The 22,769-nt window shown below is 39.5% G+C and overlaps 2 protein-coding genes across 3 annotated transcripts in view; both read right to left on the bottom strand.

Annotated features, from left to right (window-relative positions):
• Window positions 1-18,538, bottom strand: part of CEMIP (cell migration inducing hyaluronidase 1) — a 126,981-nt gene extending 108,443 nt beyond the window's left edge. Inside the window, exon 1 of one of the 2 annotated variants that reach the window (XM_072402733.1) lies at window positions 18,389-18,538. The gene's annotated coding sequence lies outside the window, so the exon portion shown is untranslated. The remainder of the gene's footprint in view (window positions 1-18,388) is intronic. The other variant, XM_072402730.1, reaches the window with a different exon arrangement.
• Window positions 1-22,769, bottom strand: part of LOC140324665 (cell surface hyaluronidase CEMIP2-like) — an 89,812-nt gene that overhangs the window by 39,966 nt on the left and 27,077 nt on the right. Inside the window, exons 4-13 of the mRNA XM_072402729.1 lie at window positions 17,714-17,854; window positions 15,125-15,680; window positions 9,171-9,340; window positions 8,485-8,673; window positions 6,859-7,028; window positions 5,779-5,988; window positions 5,039-5,244; window positions 3,852-3,921; window positions 1,329-1,457; window positions 1,162-1,247 (exon numbers count right to left, since the gene is read on the bottom strand). Of these exons, the coding sequence (XP_072258830.1) occupies window positions 1,162-1,247; window positions 1,329-1,457; window positions 3,852-3,921; window positions 5,039-5,244; window positions 5,779-5,988; window positions 6,859-7,028; window positions 8,485-8,673; window positions 9,171-9,340; window positions 15,125-15,680; window positions 17,714-17,854 (1,927 nt within the window). The remainder of the gene's footprint in view (window positions 1-1,161; window positions 1,248-1,328; window positions 1,458-3,851; window positions 3,922-5,038; window positions 5,245-5,778; window positions 5,989-6,858; window positions 7,029-8,484; window positions 8,674-9,170; window positions 9,341-15,124; window positions 15,681-17,713; window positions 17,855-22,769) is intronic.

Here is a 22,769-nt window from a genome sequence, read left to right as displayed (position 1 = left end):
CAATAGAGTTAAACGACAATGCCAAAACCATGATGCCACCACAATGTTTATTGTGCTCATAATTTGCCCATTTTGTGTAGTACTGTAAAGGAGGAAGCCTAGCCTTCATGTATAATGAGATAAAACGGCTGCATGGAGTTTGCAGGTTCTCCCTGTGTTTGCGTGGGTTCTCTTCCACATTCCAAAAACATGCAGTTAAGGTTAACTGGCTTCCCCTCAAACTGACCTTAGACTGTATTGATGACATATGACTATGGTAGGGGCATTAGATTGTGAGCTCCTTTGAGAGACAGCTAGTGACATAACAATGGTGCTGCGTAATATGTCAGTGCTATATAAATACTCGATAATAATAATAATAATTATCCTGATGTAAATATGAAATATATACCAGCCTTTCACAAACTTTTTACCACTAGGGAAACGCTAAAATAATTTTCAGGTGTTGAGGATCCCCTGCTATAACCAATGAATGGGAAAATATGTTTTCATGAGTTGCCATTGGGAAGAATGTCCCCCATACTTTAGTGGTCAGAATTCCACCTTTACAGACAGCTAGAAAAGTCCTTGGAATCATGCAGCTGACTCTGCCAAGTGTTGTTGGCCCAAGAACTATAGTCATATGATGGGTCAATCAGTGACAGTTCAATGGCATCCTCTGGAGGAATCCTTTTCATATCCTTTACACCTATTGGTAACACCAAGATCCACACATTGGGCCTGATTTATTAAAGCTCACCAATGCTGGAGAGAATACACTTTCATCAGTGAACCTGTTTGATCCAGCAAACCTGGAGTTGATCTGGCAAATGGCTTTTAAGAAATCCATTCCAGGTTTGTTGGATCACTCAGCTTCACTGATTAAAGTGTATATTCTCCAGGCTTGGTGAGCTTTAATAAATCAGGCTGATTGTGCATACCAGGTAGTATACTTTTCTATGTGAAATAATATTGGTCTGTTACAAAAGAGACTTAAGGCCCTTAGTGAAAAAATAAGAATGTGGGTTATCCATGCTCAAGGAACCAGAGATGCCTAAAGTACAGGACACTCTGTTCTCAGAGCACTGATATTTTACAAAAACAATATTGTTCCAGCCCGCACAATGGATATCTCAATCTGGTGAAGACAGATGGTACGCATGTACGTAACCAAAGACTCACCGTGCATTGTCTACTGTCAGATATTCTCGGGGGTTTTCTGCATTTGCTTCGGTTGCTTTAACACCTTTTCCAATGAATAAACCAGCCTAGAAGATAAGAGTTTAACAGCACGTTCATAAAAAGGTGAAATGATTTAGTTTGCCAGAATATATAATATATTAAATTACCTTAAAATTTGAGTGTACTCTGTTGTTGTGAAATATCCCCAAGGGGGTGAATTCTGAATGGCCCTCTGGGTAATGCCCTTCCGAAAGACCTGATGGCACTCTATGAAAAATGAACCAAATGCCAACGTCCTGAATAGGAAAGTCAATAGGAGAAAATGAGAGTTGTTTAAGCCATGATGAGCAGGGACAGGTAGTATTTCTAAGTAAAATAATTGTACTATTAAATAATAAAAAGTGAATCTGTGCCCAGGCTTTGTACCCTGAAATAATTACATATTCTTAATGATCAAAAGCACTTGAAAACAAAACATCACTCATCTATGTAGTTATAGTCATTGTGGAGAAATGTGTCTTCGAAGATCAAATAAAGGCACTGAAACCTTTGTTTTCTTGCAAAAATTTTATATTGCAGCAGAATCTTGGCAGACTGGAGTTTCTAAGTTGTTAGAAATTGATTTAAATATATATTTTTGGATGTTTAATAGTCTTTGAGACTGAATTACTTCACATTACAAGTACGGATGTGGTTTGAGTTTGCTGCCACTTCCAGGCAAACTTTAAAAGTTCACTACTTGTGAAGTTGGAAAACTGATGCAGACATTCTTTATGAGTAAAACTTTATGAGTGCCAATAATCCCAAAGGTATCAACGATCTGCCAATCACCTGTCAACCATATTCTAATTGGTAAATACTAGGTACCGCTCCAGCCAACCACTGGTCAATTGGAATGCTGCCCAATTTGTACCCTAGTATAGAGCTACCATTGGAATCTATTGTAAGGTTTGCGGCAAAGGTGTTTGGTGAACTTCAACGAATGTTCGCCAAGTCTACAGCAATCCAAACCCGTGTGTTTGCTCATCACTAATAACAAGCCGTTAGATGGGTCAGGGATGGCTTGCTGTATGTTAAGGTCTTTTTCAATTGCTAGGGGTCAAACATTCCCTGGTGGAAGATCAATTACTGTCATTGAAACCTAGAAGAATGTTTCAGTGAATGTCAGATTCACAGCTTTATAAATAGAGCCCCCAGTTAGGAATATGCACACAATGTATAGTCCATAATCTCAGCACAGATACACTTTATATATAAAAGTGTAAACAGCCCATATGCAATTATTGTTTTATTATTCCGCATATAGAACCTGCTATAGCTGTTATGGATGGCTGTACTTTCCATGGATGTACTGGTGTTACATCACCAATCTATTTAATGACTTCATGTATTTTATTATGACTTTAAATAGTTTTTATTTACAAATAATTATACCTAGACCAACGGAAATAAGCATTACAACTTTTAACGACTATGTACCACCCACACACCTGTGAGGGACACACCTGTGTTAACTATAGGTACCGTATATGTGGACTCATCACACATCATCGTTTGTAAACATATAAACTTGCAAAGTTGCTGGTCATACAATACACAATGATCATTATTAATAATTATATGGAGAGATAAACTACAGTCTGAGTAACAGTAACTTCCTGTATAGCTAGCAATTTAATGATTTAGGAAAGAATAAAGGACAATTAAAGAAAAGCAATAAGACTAAGAAAAAGAGAGAAGAATATAAGTAAATGTTAGAACAATTGGGAAATCTAGAAATGCTCCATTTATATATTATTGATTTATACAACTTTATCATGTTTATTAACAGTTGTTGCAAATTATAGATTAGATCAGGAGAAGAGAGTAATGAACTAGTATATGCTGTATACAAGTTGGAGAGAACTATCAGTGTTCTAAATACAACATAGGAAGAATAGTAACAAAATACACAAAGTGATCAGAGACCATATGAATAAAAAATGAATTATAGAAGGGAGCCAATATTCTCTTATGTAGTGCAGCTTTCAGCAGCCAAACATTCACATGATTGGGACCCAGAAACACCAAAAACAACCACATTGACATAGCGTAGTTTACTTCTTCATTGTGGTAATATATGTAATGCTTTGGGCAAGATGAATTTATTACAACAAGAAGATTTATGTATTTGCAAAATATTCCATAATGTTTTTTTTTATTGATTTAAATAAGCCTGATATTCCACGTGTTTAAACTTGATAAATTTATGTCTTTTTTCAACCTGACTAACCATGTGAATAATTAGATATAAGTGTTGCAGCCCACTATAGAAAATGTAATGAATAATTCACTTTTACAGATTACAATCTGTCTTTTTGGGTCTTTTTATGAAAAAATGAATCTGACATTCATCAAACATTCTTAAAGGTCCATGTGTTTTCAATGGAAGTGATTGATTCTTCATCAAGGAAATTTTGGTGAATGCCAGATTTATTGCCTTATAAATAGACCCCTACGTTTGAGAAAGGACATGGTCACCTAATATTGTGACATCTATTGTAATCTGTACCTGTAATTTAGATGATTCAATCTTCTACGTATGTGGAGTGATGTAACTGTGCTTTGACCACTTCATAGAGAGAAGGAATGCTTGCACTGCACAATATGACTATACAAAAGATTTATATATATATATATCCCATACTGACCTGGGCTCCTCCTGCTGCATTCCCGATCAGGTTGTTATTAGGGTTTGAAATCCAGAATGTGCTGACTGCCCTGTGAAGAGCAACAAACCACAATTACAAAATAAAATCAGTTCTTATAGTTCCCCTTCCACAGCAATTCCAACACAAAAGCAAGAATGTAACTACCATTATCACTAGGGGTGTCACAGGGGTAGCCTGACATCTGTTGCCCCTTGGTGTTAGGCTACGTACACACTTGCAATGGTTCTAGTCCAATATTCTTCTCAGGGCCGATATCGAATGGGAATCTTGCGCTTGTACAGTGCTCATCGCCCCATTGTCCAAATGACAATTCTGACGGATCCACGAACGATCGTAATGCAAGTCAAGGGAAGAGAGCACAGCAGGGTGCCACTCCGTCGTTCTCCCCCTCCCCTCTCCATAGAGCAGAATGGCGCTGTATGTACAACACTCGTTCATGCATTATGCAGTCATTTGTTGTTGGAAATGATTGTGAAAGATTCTTTCCAACAACAATTATTGTACATGTGTGCATAGCCTTAAGCCGCATACACACCTGCAATTATTGTCGTTGCAAAGGATCCTTCACGATCCTTTCCAACGACAAAAAACTGCACGGTGCATGAACAAGTGTTGTACATACAGCGCCATTCTGCTCTATGGAGAGAGGAGGGGGAGAACGATGGAGCGGCACCCTGCTGCACACTCTCCCCCTTCCCTTGCATTACAATCGTTCGTCGTCCATCATCCGTGGATACACCACGATGGTCGTTAGGACGACAGTTGATGGGTGCTGTACACACGCCCGATTCTCGCCCGATATCGGCCCTGACTTAATTATCGGATGAGAACCGTTGGACGTGTGTACGTAGCTTTAGTGTATGTGTGTTTGGAGAATGAGTCTGCAGCCATGCTATTACCACTGCAGGGGTCCTAGTGCCAAGGAGTACAAATAGGTAGCAATAGTACCAGAATTCACCATCTTTTTCCATTTCTCCTCCAGGTGCAATAGAAGTTCGGGTTTGGGCATTGTGACCCATCCAAAGTTATGCTCAGGGGAAGTTTTCTAATTTCTAAGTGCACCCCTGCACACAAGTCAACATCTACACCATAGATGGCATGGATTATACACTGTTAATGCATGCAAGAAATGTATTACATTGGTGTCTATATTAAAGCCGACTCACATGCAGTCAGTGCTGGGTACAGGCACATAATCCCCATGCACATTGTCCCGCATGGCTAAACACATGGCTTCATTGCGATCTGTAGGCAGAATGGTCCCAGCCTTTGTCACCAGTCCAAGGTTGTGATAAAAGGTGTTTCTTTGCTCTACGCCATCTTCCAGGAAAAAACAATGGCCAAGTGTGTCATATCCAATAGTATCCTTTACCTACAAGCACAAAAGAAATGCAATAAGTGAGTTACATGAACTCTGAACAAATAGATAAATGCAGATCTCCTGCACACTGCATAGGCACACAGGTGACATACTGATATCTTGGTTCAGCAATGCAGCAAAATAAATTATTTCTTTACCCCAACCTGCTAACCGGTCAATGAATCAGCACCATGCTCATTGTGCATCACAAGAATGACTGGGCAAAGTGAGATACCCTTTGGTAATAGGTAAACACAAATGTGTTTAAATTTGTGCCTAAAATTCTTTTTTCAATAGATATCCAAAATACCAGTTTTAGAATAAGTAATAACTACCAGCAAGCTTGGATAAGTAAGAAATGCCATCTAGTATTTTCAGCTAATTATAATGGGATTTTGTGTAATCTGATTTTATTACATTTGTAATAAATAAGTAGCAGGAACTGAACATTGTGAAAGGCAGACAATGAGGTTTTACAGAATGGAATGGCATAGAAGAATGATAGGAATGATAGGAATGGCGTACAAGAATCTGGAGGTCTCATACCAGCAGACCGTGCGTTCCATGAACAGCGACACATCTGGAAAAGCAATGATGGATGGCAAGGTTGTCAATGTATGTTGCGGGGCTGTAACCTCCCTCTTCATCTACGGCACCATTCATATGGAAATGTACAGGGTAACTCCCCAAAAGCTGCTGCCCCATCTTTGTCACCTCTACCCCCGACAGGTGCACAGAACCAAAATTCTGCAGGATCTATAAGCAAAAAGCAAATGCAATGATTTAGCCAAAGAAGAACATAAAATGACAAAGGGCATTTGTTATATAGAACACCTACAGGATCACAAGATGCAATGTATGTTTCAAATAGCTGTACAATGGGCAATACATTGGTTTCACCCCATAGCTGACAGTTCTGTGCAGATGAAGGATACAGCTTCTTGCTACACAAATCCTTGCGTGTTGTTGGCTCTTTACAATGCAAATCAAAGGGCCCGATTTACTAACACTTCCCCAAGACTGGAGAAGATAGACTAAGATGGGAGATCCTGGGTAATCCAGCAAACCTAGAATGGATTTCTAAAAATCATTTGCTATTATTTAGTTAATGTTTTCAGTACTAGATAAGTAGCCTAGGTAAAAAGAAAAAGAAAAGGTACGTGTAAGGATAGAAGTTAAAAAAGAGCCAAATTCTGATGGCACATCTGGTTTAATGCCTTATAAGAGATGCCATGGCACAAATTCTGAAATAACTAATGCTGGTTATAGGAAAAAGGTGTCGGAACACACAACGGATCACAGCTGGATCCAAATGGGGCTGTGTAGCCATAAACCAGTCGGGGTGCCCATGCTTATCCTTAAACACTGATATTGTCCATGAAGCAATGGAAGGAGGTGACCCCATCTGATGAATCACTTTTCTTTTGGGTCATGTGGATAGTTGGGTGCATTTGTGGAAAAAGGCAGGCTGGTAGTGGTGGGAGGATAGGCTGCTAATATCTTGGTCCCAGATACAAGATGACCTATGCCGTCTGTGCCTCAATGGGTGAAAGCTGTTTTGGTAGCACAATGGGCACTTACACCAGATCAGTATATGTTATAAGAGGTTTGGACCATTGCCCTTACCTTAATCTGACCACCGAAAGTGTCATAATTGAAAAACTGGCAGTGATTAGGCTCATAGCAGTCATCTTCCATTTCTCCTTTGACGACGATATTTCTAGTTAGAAGTCCAACTTCTGCTCTCATATCAATCCCATCGATCACCTCACCCACATGCAAATACAACGGGCTTCCTGGAGAAAAAAGTCAGGTCTGTGTTATTCAAAGAAAGAAATAGTTGTTTCTTTGGCCTGAATTTTTTATATACCGAATGTGCCATTTACCTTCAACAGAAATAGGCAGAATAAGAATATTGTGATAAGGCAGCATGGTGGCTCAGTGGTTAACACTCATGCCTTTGCAAGCACTAAGATCCCAGGGATGAATTTCAACTAGGAAATCATTAGCATGGAGATTATATGTTCTTCTCAAGTTTGGATGGGTTTCCTCCAGGCTTTCTGATTTCCTCACATATCCCAAAGTACATACTAATTGGTTAACCCCCTTGGCGGTTATCCCAAGGGTGGATTTTACCCGCAAAAAGCGGTAACCCCGAGCCTCACTCGGGGTAGCTAAAAACAATAAAAAAAAACACTTACCTTGTCCCATCAGCGTCCCCCGGCGTCCTGCTTGCCTTGCACGTCCTCGGGCAGCGTCCTCTTCTCTCCATCTTCTCCCGGCGACTGCACTGACAATCTCTGGGATTTCCCGGTGGCGACGGGAGGTGCGGCGGGAAATTCAAATAATTTTGTATCGGATTCAGTACAAAATAGCTTTTTTGAGTCCAATACAAAAAAATCTTTATATAATTTATATATAATTTCATTTTTTATATATATATTATATACATTACTATACAGTAATATGTTTCAGTATTTTTAAGCAATCTTATTTTAACAGATTTTTTTTCATTTATTCATTATTCATAATTTTATTTATTTTTTAATAATAAATTAATTAAGTTTATTAAATTTTGGACATATTGCGGTGAGTTATGCCTAAGAATTATAGGCCTACAACGTAAAATAAATTTCCATGCAAAACAATGTAACGCTTTTTGCATAAAAATACAGGCAGATTTGGAACGCCAGGGGGGTTAATTGGTGTCCTCCATAAAAAAATTGTCCCAAGATTGTATTAATGACATATGACTATGGTAGGGACATTAGATTTTTAGCTCCTCTGAGGGACAGCTAGTGACATGACTTTGGACTTTGTACAGCGCTGCGTAATATGTTGGCGCTATATAAATACTGTGTAATATTAGATGGAGCTGGCTGGATTTCTGGCAGGGTAACAAGTATTTTTTTGTTCTTGCAAGGTCTTTAAAGGGTCAAATTACAGTATTACAAAGTACAGCGCTGTGTAATATAAATATTATAAATTAATCACAATAATATAATAATTTTTCCTCAGGCCTATAAAACTACAGTAGGACAATGGAGGGAGTTTTTGGTTAGCCTTGCTCAGTCTAAAATGGCCAATAACATAAACACCCCATGGGGCATGAAGCTTTAATTTTATATTAGACATTTATTAATACATATATATATATTTATGCATTTTACAGATAAAAGTCTAACATACCAGAAAGCGCTGGATACTTTCCAATGTTATTACACAAAGGAGTGCTTTTCTTGTTTTCCTTACCATCAATTTTGACCTGGTTGCTTTTACATTCAGGGCAATGAAGCAGATTGAATTCTTCGGCTTGGTACATTGAGTAATCAGTACTCGCCACGACTATTCTGTTACCAGGCAACCAGGTGGTAACGTCATCCGCTAATGTCAGAATGATGCCCCTGGACACCGCCACTCTGAATCCATTCCTCGGAACGCCTAATGGGTCAAAGCGGAGGTGTTAATGCCCTGCGAGAGAAGTCAGTGACGGAAACGCATCTGTGCTATGAAAATACATCAACAGGAAAATCGCAGAAACATTCTATCTGCTGTATTATAACACTTTTGTTTTTTTTTGTTTATATAGTCCAAGCATGCCAACCAACAAGGGTACTATATAGGATGCAGTGCTCAACCAAATTTTTTGGAGCCAGATGGGAAGAAATTGTGAGTGGCAGCCCGCGTATTGTGACCCAACTCATCAGTAACTACCCAAAAACAGCCGGGTGGTTACTGAAAAGTGCCGGGTGGTGCGCCCAACTAAAAAGTGCCGGGAGATCACTGGGATGGCTTTCTATTGAATACACAATCTAAATGCCGTACATTCCTTCATCACAAAGTACAACATTCTATGAACTTTCTATATTCCCAAACTAATACTATGCTATGTATTGTGTATTTATTGCCTTTAGAATGTAAATTGTTTTGCATGTTACCTTTATTCCAGCCGCTGTAGGCAGTAACAGTAAAATGAAGTCCTCCATAGGTCTGAAATTCTCTTGTTGCGATTGCCAGCCCAGTTGTTCCATTGTTCTCGTACTGTTTTTTATCCTCAGATACTTTTAGTGGACCTTCTCCAAGCACACCGACCAAAGCCCAAGGTTGCCTGATAGTCATAACATGGAAAACATTATATTAAAGATTTATCTCTAAAGAATATTAAAGATTTATCTAGAAAGAAGTCCTGTTTCACATACACTTTGAATACATTGGGCCTGATTTTCTAAAGTTCTCCAAGGCTGGAGAGGATACACTTTTATCAGTGAAGCTGGGTGATCCAGCAAACCAGCAATGGATTTCTTCAACGTCAGTTGCTCTTTGTTTTCAAACCTGGACCAGATCCATTGCAGATTTCTTGGATCACCCAGGTTCACTGATAAAAGTGTATCCTCTCCAGCCTTGGAGAACTTTAGAAAATCAACTCATTGAGCATAATGAGCAAAAAAGAACTGAACGTTGTAAATATCTATCTAGATATCACTGATCTCTAATATCAAAAAGGTCAGTTTTCCAGCCATTAATGCCAGTGCATAAACTTATAAGTCACTGATTTCAAAGAAGTATGCAGATAAGGGTTTCAGACTACGCCATGACTGTATTTGCTGCAGTAACATAAAGCTGCCCTCCAGCCTTCCCTTCGGTCATACTCAGTTGTACAGCTCCTCTCCCAGACTGAAAATTCTTACTTGGATTATAGTTCATACTGTGAGCTTCCCACAGTGTGTCTTAGAAGCTGCAACAGATCAGAGTGCTCTCCTCCTGCTGTGTCACTGTCAGTCATTTGCAATCCCTATTTATTGTACAGCTCTGCGTAATATGTTGGCGCTATATAAATCCTGTTTATTATAATTACTAAAAATAAAATAATATTATTAATAATATTAGAGCCCCCATTCCCTTATTTCCTGCATGACGGTCATTCAGCATCATCTAACTCTTTGCTCCACAGTCTGACTGTCCTTAGCCCATTCCTTTCATTTCATGGATTGAGTTTTTTCAATCATCTAAGCTTGATAGTTTTATTTCCTAATTTCCCTAGCATGATGATTAGGGAAGGTATAAGAGAAAGCATAGAAGCAAATTTAACTTACATTTGCATCCTTACTACCTTTAGTTTAGCCAATAAAGAGAATTACTTAGAAGTCTATTTATAAATGTTCACATTTATCCAAAATGTGCACAATTTTACATAGGATTCAATTAGAAAAAGTTAAATCAACTTTCACTCATAAAAATTGATTCACACATTTTCTAATTCTCATATACCTAAACTACCTTATCCAATTGAATCCAATGACAAAGAAAGTTTGATGAACCCTGGGTGAAATCATAACAAAAAACTCCAAACCTTTCTAGAAGACAGAATATTTAAAAATGAAATGAATACAAATGTAATTCTTTGATGATAAAACATAATAAATATATACTTTAGGTGTACAATGGAGGGTTGGCAGGTTTATTCACAACGTGCCATGTGTGTGTGAAAAGATTGAAGTGTCAGCTCATTTGAGCAATCAGCAATATGGACAGCACTTTTTTTGACACGGTTTACTAAGTGTACAAAATTCATTTAATTTGTCAAACTAAAAAGAGACATAATTGATTTGTTTTTCAGCACACGTAAAAACAATTCTCTTCCCTCCTGGCATCTGTGTACTTACACAAGGCCGGCTGAAAGGCTGCAGGTGAGCTGGGACATGTGCAAACATTCCTTACACTGTACAGGAAGGGTTATCTATAGATGTGTATTAAATGTCCACGTCAGGGACATGACCAATAATTTGACCCTTTAAAGACCTTGCAAGAACGAAAAAATACTTGTTACCCTGCCAGCTCCATCTAATATTACATAGTATATATATAGCGCCAACATATTACGCAGGGCTGTACAAAGTCATGTCACTAACTGTCCCTCAAAGGAGCTCACAATCTAATGTCCCTACCATAGTTATATGTATTTAATACAGACTAAGCTCAATTTCAGGGGGAAGACTTAACCTAACTGCATGTTTTTGTAATGTGGGAGGAAACTGGTGTACCTGGAGGAAACCCACGCAGATACCTGCAAACTCCATGCAGATAGTGTCCTGGCCAAGTTTTGAACCTGGGACTCAGCGCTCCAAAGGCTAGAGTGCTAACCTCTGAGCCACCATGCTGCCCATCTTTTACATTTTTTTTGCTATAGATGGAGCAGTATTCACTGTGCCAAATTTTCTTCATCCAAACTTCCCAGATTCACCAACTTTTTCATCTCTACATGGATAATCATTTTGTAGTCCCAAGATAAGGACTGGGAGGGCTAACCTCCAGATAATACACTACACAGGATAGTCCTGTGTTTCTCACAGTGTGATGATCAATAGGAATGTTTTTGCACTTACAAGCCCAATGTTTGCATTAGCCAATACAGCGCTCTACTTAGGAGTCAATAATAAATGTTTAGATTTACCCAAATATTATGCAAAATGTAATTTTCATATGGGATTCAATTAGAAAATGTTTAGGTTAACATTCACTCACATAACTTAATTCCTACGTTTTCTAATTGCCATATACTTACTTCTACATTTTCTAATTGAATCCAATGACAAAAATGTTTGGTGAACTTTGGGTGAAATCATCTAACAAAACCTCCAAACCACTTAACCACTTACTATCAATAAGATAGAACAAATTGTTTTCAATGGTGCCATGAATGGACTAAAAAGAGATAAATGAAAAAAAAAATTTCACTGGTACAATTTATGTATACAAGTGTAAAATGGAGTGAATCAAGCATGTGCTGATCATTTTTTTATTTTCCCTGTATGAGATTGAAGGTTTCAATTGAAATGTACTAAGCAGTTTCTGCACACAATTGGCCACTGGATGCTCTAAAACTTTTAAAAATAAATGCCCGGCCTAAGGGCAGAGACCCTTATAGATGCCCATGTGTTAGTCAAAAAAGCCTCCTCTGTGTCCTATTGGTTTACTGAGTGAATTTCCCTGACTTATGGCTAAAATCTGCCAATTGTCATTCCACTGTCAATAAAGTCTCCCCAACCCGTAACAATATTTGACTTTATAGGGCTAGAAATAAATTGAATTTCTAAACTTGATTCTTGAAATAGAGAAAGCTCTGTGAAACGCGTAACCACTTTTGGAAAGCAATAATCTTGTGCATGATTTAGTATGGACAATTATTGAAATAATTTTTTGTATGTTTTTCTGTTTTTTTATTAAATTTTATTTATTTTTTTTTTTAATTGCTGTCGCAATTTTAAAGAATAAATATTATTACATGTATTTTTATAGCGCCCTCATATTACACAGCGCTGTATAAAGTCCATAGTCATGTCACTAACTGTCCCTCAAAGGACCTTACAATCTAATGACTACCATAGTCACAGGTTATTAATGTAGTCCAAGGTCAATTTTGGGCGGAAGCCAATTAACATAACTGCATGTTTTTGGGATGTGGGAGAAAACCCATGCAGACACAAGAAGGAGCTGCAAACTTCATGCAGATGGTGTCCTGGCTGAGATTCAAACCTGGGACCCAGCGCTGCAAAGGCCAGAGTGCTAACCACTGAGCCACCGTGCTGCCTTTTTTACATTTTAATTGTTTAATACTGTAGTATATATGAAACCTCATTTTGTTGGTGCCAACTTGCTTTTGATAAATTTTATTTTCCCATGTGTCGCATTACAATATCAGATTGGACTGCTACATAGGTGGTATGAAGAATAAATATAATACTGTATAAGTGATGTCCTTTTAACCTTTCAGTGCCAGCCCTCATTTGTTAAACAAGCCTGGCCTTGGGGCAATACCTGCCGTGCCAGCCCTACCCTTATAATAAGACTGTCATGTCTTTCTACCCCTATGGCAATCAATAGTCATTTCTTTTATATAACCACATTACTTACAGATGGATAATTACACAAGAAAAGCCTCATAGGATTAAGCTGTCAGAGCCTCAAATTATTATGAGCAGAACACAAAATAATGGAATTCCCTGCATGTTTTAAATCCACTCAACCCTGTAATTCATCAAACGCTAAGTAAATATTTATTGCAATATACATTAGAGTGAAATTGTGTGATAAGGGAGAGGGGGATCGCTAGCAATGGCAGCCTGAATAAGCATTGCACAGGTATTATTATGGACTAGTCTGGTCCTCTTGTTACATTCCTCGAATTTTTGTCATGTTTTAGCTCATGAAATGACATCCATGTACCTGAGTGTTCACGCTTCTATCTGGTCCTGATATCTTATCAGCAACCCGGGAGCTGTCCATGGTAGACCTGCTTTGGCTCCCAGACGTCCTGCCTGTGCTCGGTTAGACTTTCTCTCTCTCAATGGCTCAGTCAGACCACTCAGCACTTACACCAAGTATTGAGCTTCACTTTCTAGCATTAATCTTAATAAACATAAGCCTAGACATGTCCATAAGCAATGTGCCAAACACACAAGACCTGTACAAACTAGCTATGCAGACTATTGAGCAGACCAGTCAACAACCTATAAGTGTTCCACTCAACATATTTGTCCCAGAGAAACTTAATGTAGTTACATAAGTGTGTTTGTACATCTGTAGATAAGATTTTAGCACCAGAGGGGAGAAATAATAATTGTATAGTACAACAAAAAAATAAAACTTAATGTTAAGTGGTTTCAATAACATTTTTCTGCAGACTATTGTTCCATGGTAACCGTCAATACAAATGACTTTAAAAAAAAAAACACTACAAGGACATGCAAAATCTCTCCAACCAGCAAAATCTCTTCAACCAAGCAAGATCTCTCCGAAAGCCTGTCCTTTTGGAGAGTTATTGCTTAGTTGGACTTAAAGTTGAAGAGGGAATGTCTTAAAAAAGTCTATGGGTGATGTGGCCAATGGAGATGGTGAGCTGCCAAGAGAAGTTCTTCATGAACCCAGAATCCTTTGACTCTACTCTTGATCATATTTAATGGGACATCCTAAAGAAGAGATGGGTTGGGGTGAAATGATGCTCAAGGCATGGCAAAAGATTTGCACCATCTCCTTTATTGTCAGTAATAAGGTTGCAATGGGCACAAAGTAGCCACCCCATTTGCATAGGCTACTGGTAGGGATCTATCGGGGAATTGCCATCTTTCTCTTGCAGCCAGATGCCCAGCTCTTACCAGTCATGCTACATTCTTGATTTATTACAGGGCGTATAAGGTTTGTAGCTGGGCTCTGGATATCTCTAAGCCGCAAGGTTCCTGCATAGGTTGCCTTGAAATAGAACAGATTCACTGGACAGCTCTTAGTCTGGGCAGGTGCTCTTATTCTGGATGGGGCGTTCAGTAGACAGGGGGAGATTTTAGTCTTGTTACTAGTAAGGAGTGGAAAGTAGAGTTGCATTGAGCACATGTACAGAAGAATGAATGCCCAAAAAGTTATACCCTACAATACATAATAAAAATCTATAGAACAATGCTTCCCAACCAGGGTTCCTCCAGAGGTTGCTGGGGGTTCCTTAAGCAATGGAGCAATTTGTGACTCTCAGGTCAGTTTAAGTGGCACAAATTATCATTTTGGCTATCTATAAGGGTGACATTCTTCCCACTGACCAGCAATATAGGAGACGTTCTTCCCACTGACCACCACACTAATATACTGTGAGCCGTGGATATAGTAATAATAGCGGGGGTTCTCCAAGACCTAAATGTTATTTCAAGAGTTTCCCCTTGTTGAGAAAGGCTGTTTTGGAGTATTATAGACAGAACAGATACATGGGGCATATAAGGACATGCAGTTTCACAACATCTGAAGAATAAATTTTCCTTCATACAATGGTATGTGCACATTAACAGACAACAATAAGTGACAATATGTGTTTAAAGCACTGACGTCACATAAGGTAATGTGTGTACGTTACCTGTAACCGAGATGATAGATGTATTTACTATTGAAGGTTTCTCTCAAATATCTTCTCACGTCTGGAGTTAAACTCTTTGCTGCCGAGTCTCCCACTGCTGCAGCCACCACTTTGCCTGGACTCTGCTTGGCCAAGAAGTCTTCTAGCCTCTTCCCCTCTTCCAAGAACATGTGCGTATCAAACCGATCGGCAGCCTGAACCTGCCCTGTTTCTGGATCAATGATCCTGATATTGATGCCCCGGCTGCCCCATTGCTTCTCCCACTTGTAGGATCCAGAGGGGAGCCCCCCGGGATACAAGGTTGCATCTAACAATGTCCAAGATAAAGGTCTTCTTCCATGTAGCTCCAGTATCCCACCTCTGTCCACTCCTATGAACTTTTTTCCAAAATCTTCTACGTCATGCCCATCGGTTGACTTTCCATAAAGAGAAATGGTGGCATTGGAGGCATAGGGACATTGTGGGGAGCCGATATGCAGTGAGCCACCATTTCTAATTAGAATATATTGAGTCCTTAATGTAATTGGTATCTGGTCATCTGCAAAGACTAAAGTACCTGAAATAGAAAGATGGGCTTTATGAACAGTAAAACATAAAAAAATACTCAATGCAAAGAAAAAATCCTATGATATAGAAATGTAAAGACAATAGAAGTTTGCAATGCAGCCTACTGATGGCCACTTTAGATGACTTATCTGTGCAGAATTTTTAATATTTTATGACCTGTATAAGTCCAATATGGCCAGGGTAGGTCTAAGTACATAGATAATAGCTTCCCGCATGTTAAATATCTCCTTTGCACCAAATCCAAATATTTCCTTTTCCTTTTTAAGACATGAAAATAACAGAGAACCCGTGTTAGGTCGCAGTATTTACAAGCTGTCTACAAGACAGATTAAGCATTGCTAATTTGTGTTCTTGGCAGCACGCAGTTCATGCTTCACCTACGACAGATCACTGGGGCAGCTGGTGAAAGTTTAAATTCATCCGAAATCAAGCAGCATGAAAATAGCTCCAGTTACTTGCAATGCAAACAAGATTCTGCAGTGCCAGAACATGGACAACCGGTGGGGTGATGGCCAGAAGAAGACAGCAACTTATGTGTGGGTAAGGTGGGTATCGTTTAGCATTGAAAGATCTTGTTTCCCTATAAATTGAGTGTTACCTACTCCAGGGGTAGTTACTTCCATCCTGGATGAGCAAAAAGTGAAAAGTGCAGTCAAAAATCTACAGTACCAGGACATGGACAACCGGTGATGTGATGGCCAGAAGAAGACAAAAGCTTATGTGTAGGTCATTGTCCTTTAGAAGGATCTAGCCACCCCATTAGTTAAGAGGCCATACCCCACAAACCCCCAGGGGTCATTATCTCCATTATCTCTATTTTTTACCATTGAAAGATCTTGCCTCCCTATAAATTGAGGGATACATACCCCAGGGGTAGTTACTTCCATCCTAGATGAGCAAAGAGTGAAAAGTGCAAACAAGAATCTACAGTTCCAGGACATAGACAACAGTTTATGTGTAGGTCAGGTAGGTATCTTACAGCAGATATTATTGTCTTATGGAAAGATCTAGCCACCCTATAAATTGAGGGATACAAACCCCAGGGGTAGTTACCTCCATTCTGAATGAGGAAAGAGTGAAAAGTGCAAACAGGACTCTACAGTGCCAGGACATAGACAACCGGTAGGGTGATGGCCAGAAGAAGACAGCACTTATGTGTGGGTCAGGTGGGTATCTTATAGCATTGAAAGATCTTGCCTCCCTAAAAATTGAGGGATACATACCCCCAGGGGTAGTTTTTTCCATCCTGGATGAGCAAAGAGTGAAAAGTGCAAACAAGAGTCTACAGTGCCAGGACATGGACAACCAAAGTGGTGATGGCCAGATGAGGACAATAGCTTATGTGTAGGTCAGGTAGGTATGTTACAGCAGATATTATCTTGTTATGGAAAGATCTGGCCACCCTATAAATTAAGGGACACATACCCCATGGGTAGTTACCTCCATCCTGAATGAGGAAAGAGTAAAAAGTGCAAACAAGGCTCTACAGTGCTAGGACAACCGGTTATGTGATGGCCAGAAGGAGACAACAGTTTATGCGAAGGTCAGGCAAATATCATTGTCCTTTAGAAAGATCTAGCCACCCCATTAGTTAAAAGACCATACCCCACATACCCCAGGGGCAGTAACCTCCATCCTGAATGAGCAAGGAGTGAAAAGCGCAAACAAGAATCTACAGTACCGGGATATGGACAACCGGTGATGTGATGGCCAGAAGAAGACAACAGCTTATGTGTAGGTCAGGTAGGTATGTTATAGAAGATATCATTGTTTATTGGAAAGATCTGGCCACCCTATAAATTGACAGATTATACCCCACATTGCCCAAGAGTAATCACATTCATCCTTAAAGAGTGGAAAGTACAATACCAGGACATGGCCAACCTGTGATGTGATGGCAAGAAGAGGAAAATAACTTAGGTGTAAGTCAGGTAGGTATCTTTCTAGCAGATATCACTGTCTTATGCAAAGATTCAAGCCACCCCAAGAGACCACATCCCACCTACCCCCAGGGGTAATTACCTCCATCCTGAATGAGCAAAGAGTGGAAAGTAGCTGAAGACTCGAGCCTGAGGGCAACACCACGTCCTATAACGGCGGACCTCCTTCCATCGTGCCCAGGGTGCCAGGGGATGAGATATGGCTTCTTATCAGGGCATCTGTCTGCAATACATAGTCATCTGACACACTGCACACTTGCTGAATTGGGCTGATAGCACAGAGGAGAAGGGGAGTTTATGCAAGGTTATAGAAGTCTCAAGCTTCTATATAGGAGATCACAGTGCTGAGATGAGGAGCAGCTTGTACAGTAATAGAAAGAAAAAAAGCAGCTTTGCAAGAGGGTCACCCACCTGTTGCCTTGACTTTCCTTATGTGCAATAGATCGGTGCCAACCTTAATAAACCTAATACATGACAGACAACCATCAACACAAATCATGATCACATCATACAGTCCAGAGCCAGGGTCCTGCACCTGCTTGTATGAGCACCTGCTGCACATTAATATCCAACATGATAAACCAATAATTCCATCACATTAGTCATTGCAATCCACAAACATCAATGTTACATATTCCAGAGCACAAACAGTTAACACCCCAATTTAACCCCAAGTCCCCCCATCAATGCAATGGGAAAAGTCGGGGCACCGTGCAGACTGTAGCGATCGGTGTCTGCTCCCTACACACAGCCTCACCTGAGCTCCGATGTCCCTATAGATGCAAAGTTAAAGGAAGAGACTTGTAGCGATCTAATCGTCGGGCTAGCGATGTCTGCGCTCTGATTTCTCTGTGGTTAAACTCTTCTATATATAGTGAATGCGGAGCTCTCCTCCCTCTGTCTCTGATGATTCCACCTTTCATCTACCTCCTCCCCTTTAGTTTTATTCTCTCCCTCTTTCTCCTTTTTCACCCCCCTGTTCTGCATCTCCCCGGCCGGCTTCTTTCTTGGAAGTGCTCAGACCCCGCCCACCGACGTGACGTCACATTGCCCGCTGTCCACTTATCTGCCCGGCAGGTAAAAGGAGGAGCGCTACGCGGGGCGACCGAGCGCTCCTCACATGGCACTACAAGTCCCAGCAACACATGGACAATCATCTGGGCTTTGGTATTATAGAAATGACTGGGACAGCCCGAATGCTGCTGATAACAGGGCTGATTTACTACAAGCTGCTAGCCTACTAAGTGGATAGACTTCTTGCTGAGCTCTTAGCTTAGCAAATGAGATAAAAATTTGCTGACCTATCATCCAATTATGTGCAAAAAAAAAAGGATTCCCCCTCCTATTGTGTGATTCTTCCCCCACATCTTAGATTGTAAGCTCTTCGGGGCAGGATTCTCTCCTCCTCCTGTGTCACTGTCTGTATCTGTCTGTCATTTGTAACTTTTTACATATTAAGTCAGGTGGAAAAAAAGAAATCAAGTGCAAGCACCAGGGAAATAAACATATCCGAGATATTAAACACTATGGACATAGTTATTCCAGAGGGAGATAAAAAAAGTTTTATTTAATGTACAGTGCTCCGTAATATGTTGTTGCTATATAAATCATATATTGGTTTAATAATATTATTAATAATTTCTTTGCAAAGTATTTTTTTTTTTGCAAAGTGAACAATCATCCATGCCAAGTGAATTAACCCTTGCAACTTTCCCCCAGCTATAGATTGGACTTTTAAACATAGAGGAACTCTTCAAATAACATTCAGGTTTTCCGGGAACACCTTTTATATCATTATTATATCCACAGCTCACAGTATATTAGTGTGGTGGTCAGTGGGAGGAATTCCTCTTACATTGCTGGCCAGTGGGAAGAATGTCACTCTTACAGATAGTCAAAAACATCATTGGTGTCACTTACACTGACCGCAGAGGTGCAAACTGCTCATTGCTCAACCCCCAGCAAGCTCTGGAGGAACCTTGGGATTCCCTTGTTCCCACTGCCTACAGCTAAACTACAGCTAGGTACACATGTTGTTGGATAGTTGTCACCACGATTGTCTATAGAAAAATCTAATGCACACAAACCCCCCCCCCATGTAATTTAGGGATCCACCATGGCAGATGAGTACTGTCATTTCCCTGGGGGGGGGGGGGGGGAAGCAGCGGGGAGCCTCCTGCTCGTCCTCCTCCTCCCCTCCACACAGCTCTGTGTGTACATCACTCGTTCATCCTCCTGTCACTGGAAATTACCACAAAATCAGTAGGGTAACGTCTGCAGCTTTACCGATGCACAATATTGCAAACAATGAAAAAACATTCACTGGGTTTGTATCCAAAGGTGACCTTTGCACAAAATGGCTGATGGCAAATTGAAAGCAGATTGTACAATCAGAATCAAAGTTACTGTCTGGTAACTGCTGGAGAATGACTAAAGCTACTAATACACAATGTCATCACCGCCATGTAACAAATCAAATAAATCAGCCAATCAAAACACAAAGAATTGTATGACAGCTGTGTGTAACGTCCAACAACCACCAATCAGCTGTGCCCATTGCCCAGCGCTGGTTGCAGGAAATCTGCTGCCATCAGGAACCTCATACAAACCCATGGCAGAACATCCCCGAATAATATTATTAATAATATTATTATTAATAAACATGATTTATATAGCGCCAACATAATATGCAGAGCTGTACATTAAAAAGGGGCACACACAGGGGGAAAGATAAACCCAGAAAGAAGTTTTAAGTTTTCACTCGATTGTTTCTGATGTGTCGTACAGATGAACAATTCACCCGATCTGTCTGATGGCCATCCATCTATTCTGCTGAATACTACAAATTAATTAGATATTCATCCACTGTGTATATGAAGCAATGGATGCCTGTGAATGTATGTGTATGTGAATGGTATATGGTGAATGTATGAGGATGTATGTGAATTTTGTATGGTGAATGTATGAGGATGTATGTGATTGTTGTATGGTGAACGTATGGGGATGTATGTAAATGGTGTATCGTGAGCGTATGTGAATAACGTATGGGGAATGTATGAAGATGTATGTGAATGGTGTATAGTGAATGTTTGTGTATGGTGAATGTATGTGACTGGTGTATAGTGAATGTATGAAGATGTATGGTGTATGGTGAATGTATGAGGATGTATGTGAATGGTGTATGGTGAATGGATGAAGATGTATGTGAATGATGTATGGTGAATGTATGACAATGTATGTGAATGGCGTAAAGGGAAATGTATGACAATGTATGTGAATGGGTATGGGAAATGTATGAGGATGTATGTGAATGGTATATGATGAATGTATTTGGATGTATGTGAATGTATGAAGAAAATATGTGTATGGTGAATGTATGTGAATGTATGAAGATGTATGTGTATGGTGAATGAATATGAATGGTGTATGTTGAATGTAGGAAGAATTTAAGATGTGAATTTTATATAGTGAATGTATGAGTATATATGTGAATGGAATATGGTGAATGTATGTGAATGTTATATGGTGAATGTTATATAGTGAATGTATAAGTTTATATTATGAGCATCTCCTCTGAGATTGGATTTGGCCATGGGATGCTATGGGGGCCCACACACAAGGAAATGACAATGCAGATGAATAAGGAGATTTGTAATCAAACCAAAGTGAATCCCAGGATGAGGGTTTGGATGAAAACATTGGGAGATCTCTAATAAATATTTTTAGTTTATGTTCTCCTTCCATAAATAGATTTGACATCACAGCCCCCCTTGTTTGCTATGAGCTGCATGTGAGATGTTGGGAAATCACAAAGTCTAGCAGCAGGAAGCGGAGGATTCCTCATCAATAAACAATTTATCATTACAACATTATAAACACAATCATACACAACAACACAACGTGCAACAATCTCACTCCTGCATTGTATTGTGTCATTTTGTATGGGGGGCATTGCTCAGATACCGGCTATGTCTCTCTAATATGCTGCAGATGTCAGAGGAAAAAACAGAAATCTATTCCTCTATAGATCACACGATGATTTGTAATGATTTCTATTGATTTGTAATGATTTCTATTGATTTCTATTGACTGGGCTGATCAGGAAGCTGCTGAGTGTTATAACAATTGCAGACCCTGTGCCCTATGTACACAATTCACATTGGAGGGGAAAGTGCCACCAAAGTCTGTCCTTGGATGGCCTTCAGAAGAATGAGAATGAAACTATTCCTAAATTACTTTATTCATCTTAAAGGAACAGTTTACACAAAACTTTTCATTATTTGTGGATGGGCTCCAGCAAACTGATTCCCCTCCTGACCTTACATTTCCCCGGTCTCCCCGGCACTCTGCCTTACCAAATGCTGCAGCTTCTATATGCTGATTTTTTATGTATTTTTATATTGCAGAGAATGCAGCAGGTAGACTGAGAATCACTTAATGCAACAGGAGAAGTGATACAAAATTTGGAATTTTGTCATTAGGGATTTAGTCTGATTTAAAGTTCTAATTAAATAAAGTCACATAAAGAACTTCTAAAAAAGTTTTCTTTTATGTTAATACACTGTTCTTTAAATTTATTAGTAGCAGGAATTTTCAGTGCCAACCTCTCAATAAGGTGGCATTTTGACACGGACTTAAGTATTTGAGATAGGTTAGAGGTTGGGTATATTAGGGTCAGACAGTATACTCCCCAGACCCTGTATTCTTGTGACCACCCAAAAACAGCCCTGTGATTACTTGAAAGTGCCGGGTGGTGTGCCCATCTAAAAGGGGCTGGGGAGATCACTGGTCAGGGTTAGGATTAGGGTTAGATTTTTGGGGTAAACCTGTGGCTAACATGATGGAAAGTATATACTAAGTAATGTGCTATAGTATATGTTGAGCTATATACATTTAAGGAATTATGGCTTTATTCCATGTCATAAAGCCCCAGCAGTCATTATTAGTCTTTTTTGGAAAAACAGATTTCACCATTTTATTTTAAAGCTTTGTTTGTTCATAGGAAAAAAAGAAAAAGTTGCTTTAATGGTAAATAGTACACATTGATCTCCAGGAGGTCACGTCTACACCTCCAAGCAACCAATGGCATTTGGTTCCCGCTGTGTCATTGCAGTTTTTTCATTGCAACCATAATAGAT

This window comes from Pyxicephalus adspersus, chromosome 2, assembly GCF_032062135.1.
Source record: "Pyxicephalus adspersus chromosome 2, UCB_Pads_2.0, whole genome shotgun sequence".
Taxonomy (NCBI): domain Eukaryota; kingdom Metazoa; phylum Chordata; class Amphibia; order Anura; family Pyxicephalidae; genus Pyxicephalus; species Pyxicephalus adspersus.
This window is presented reverse-complemented; position numbering and strand designations above follow the sequence as displayed.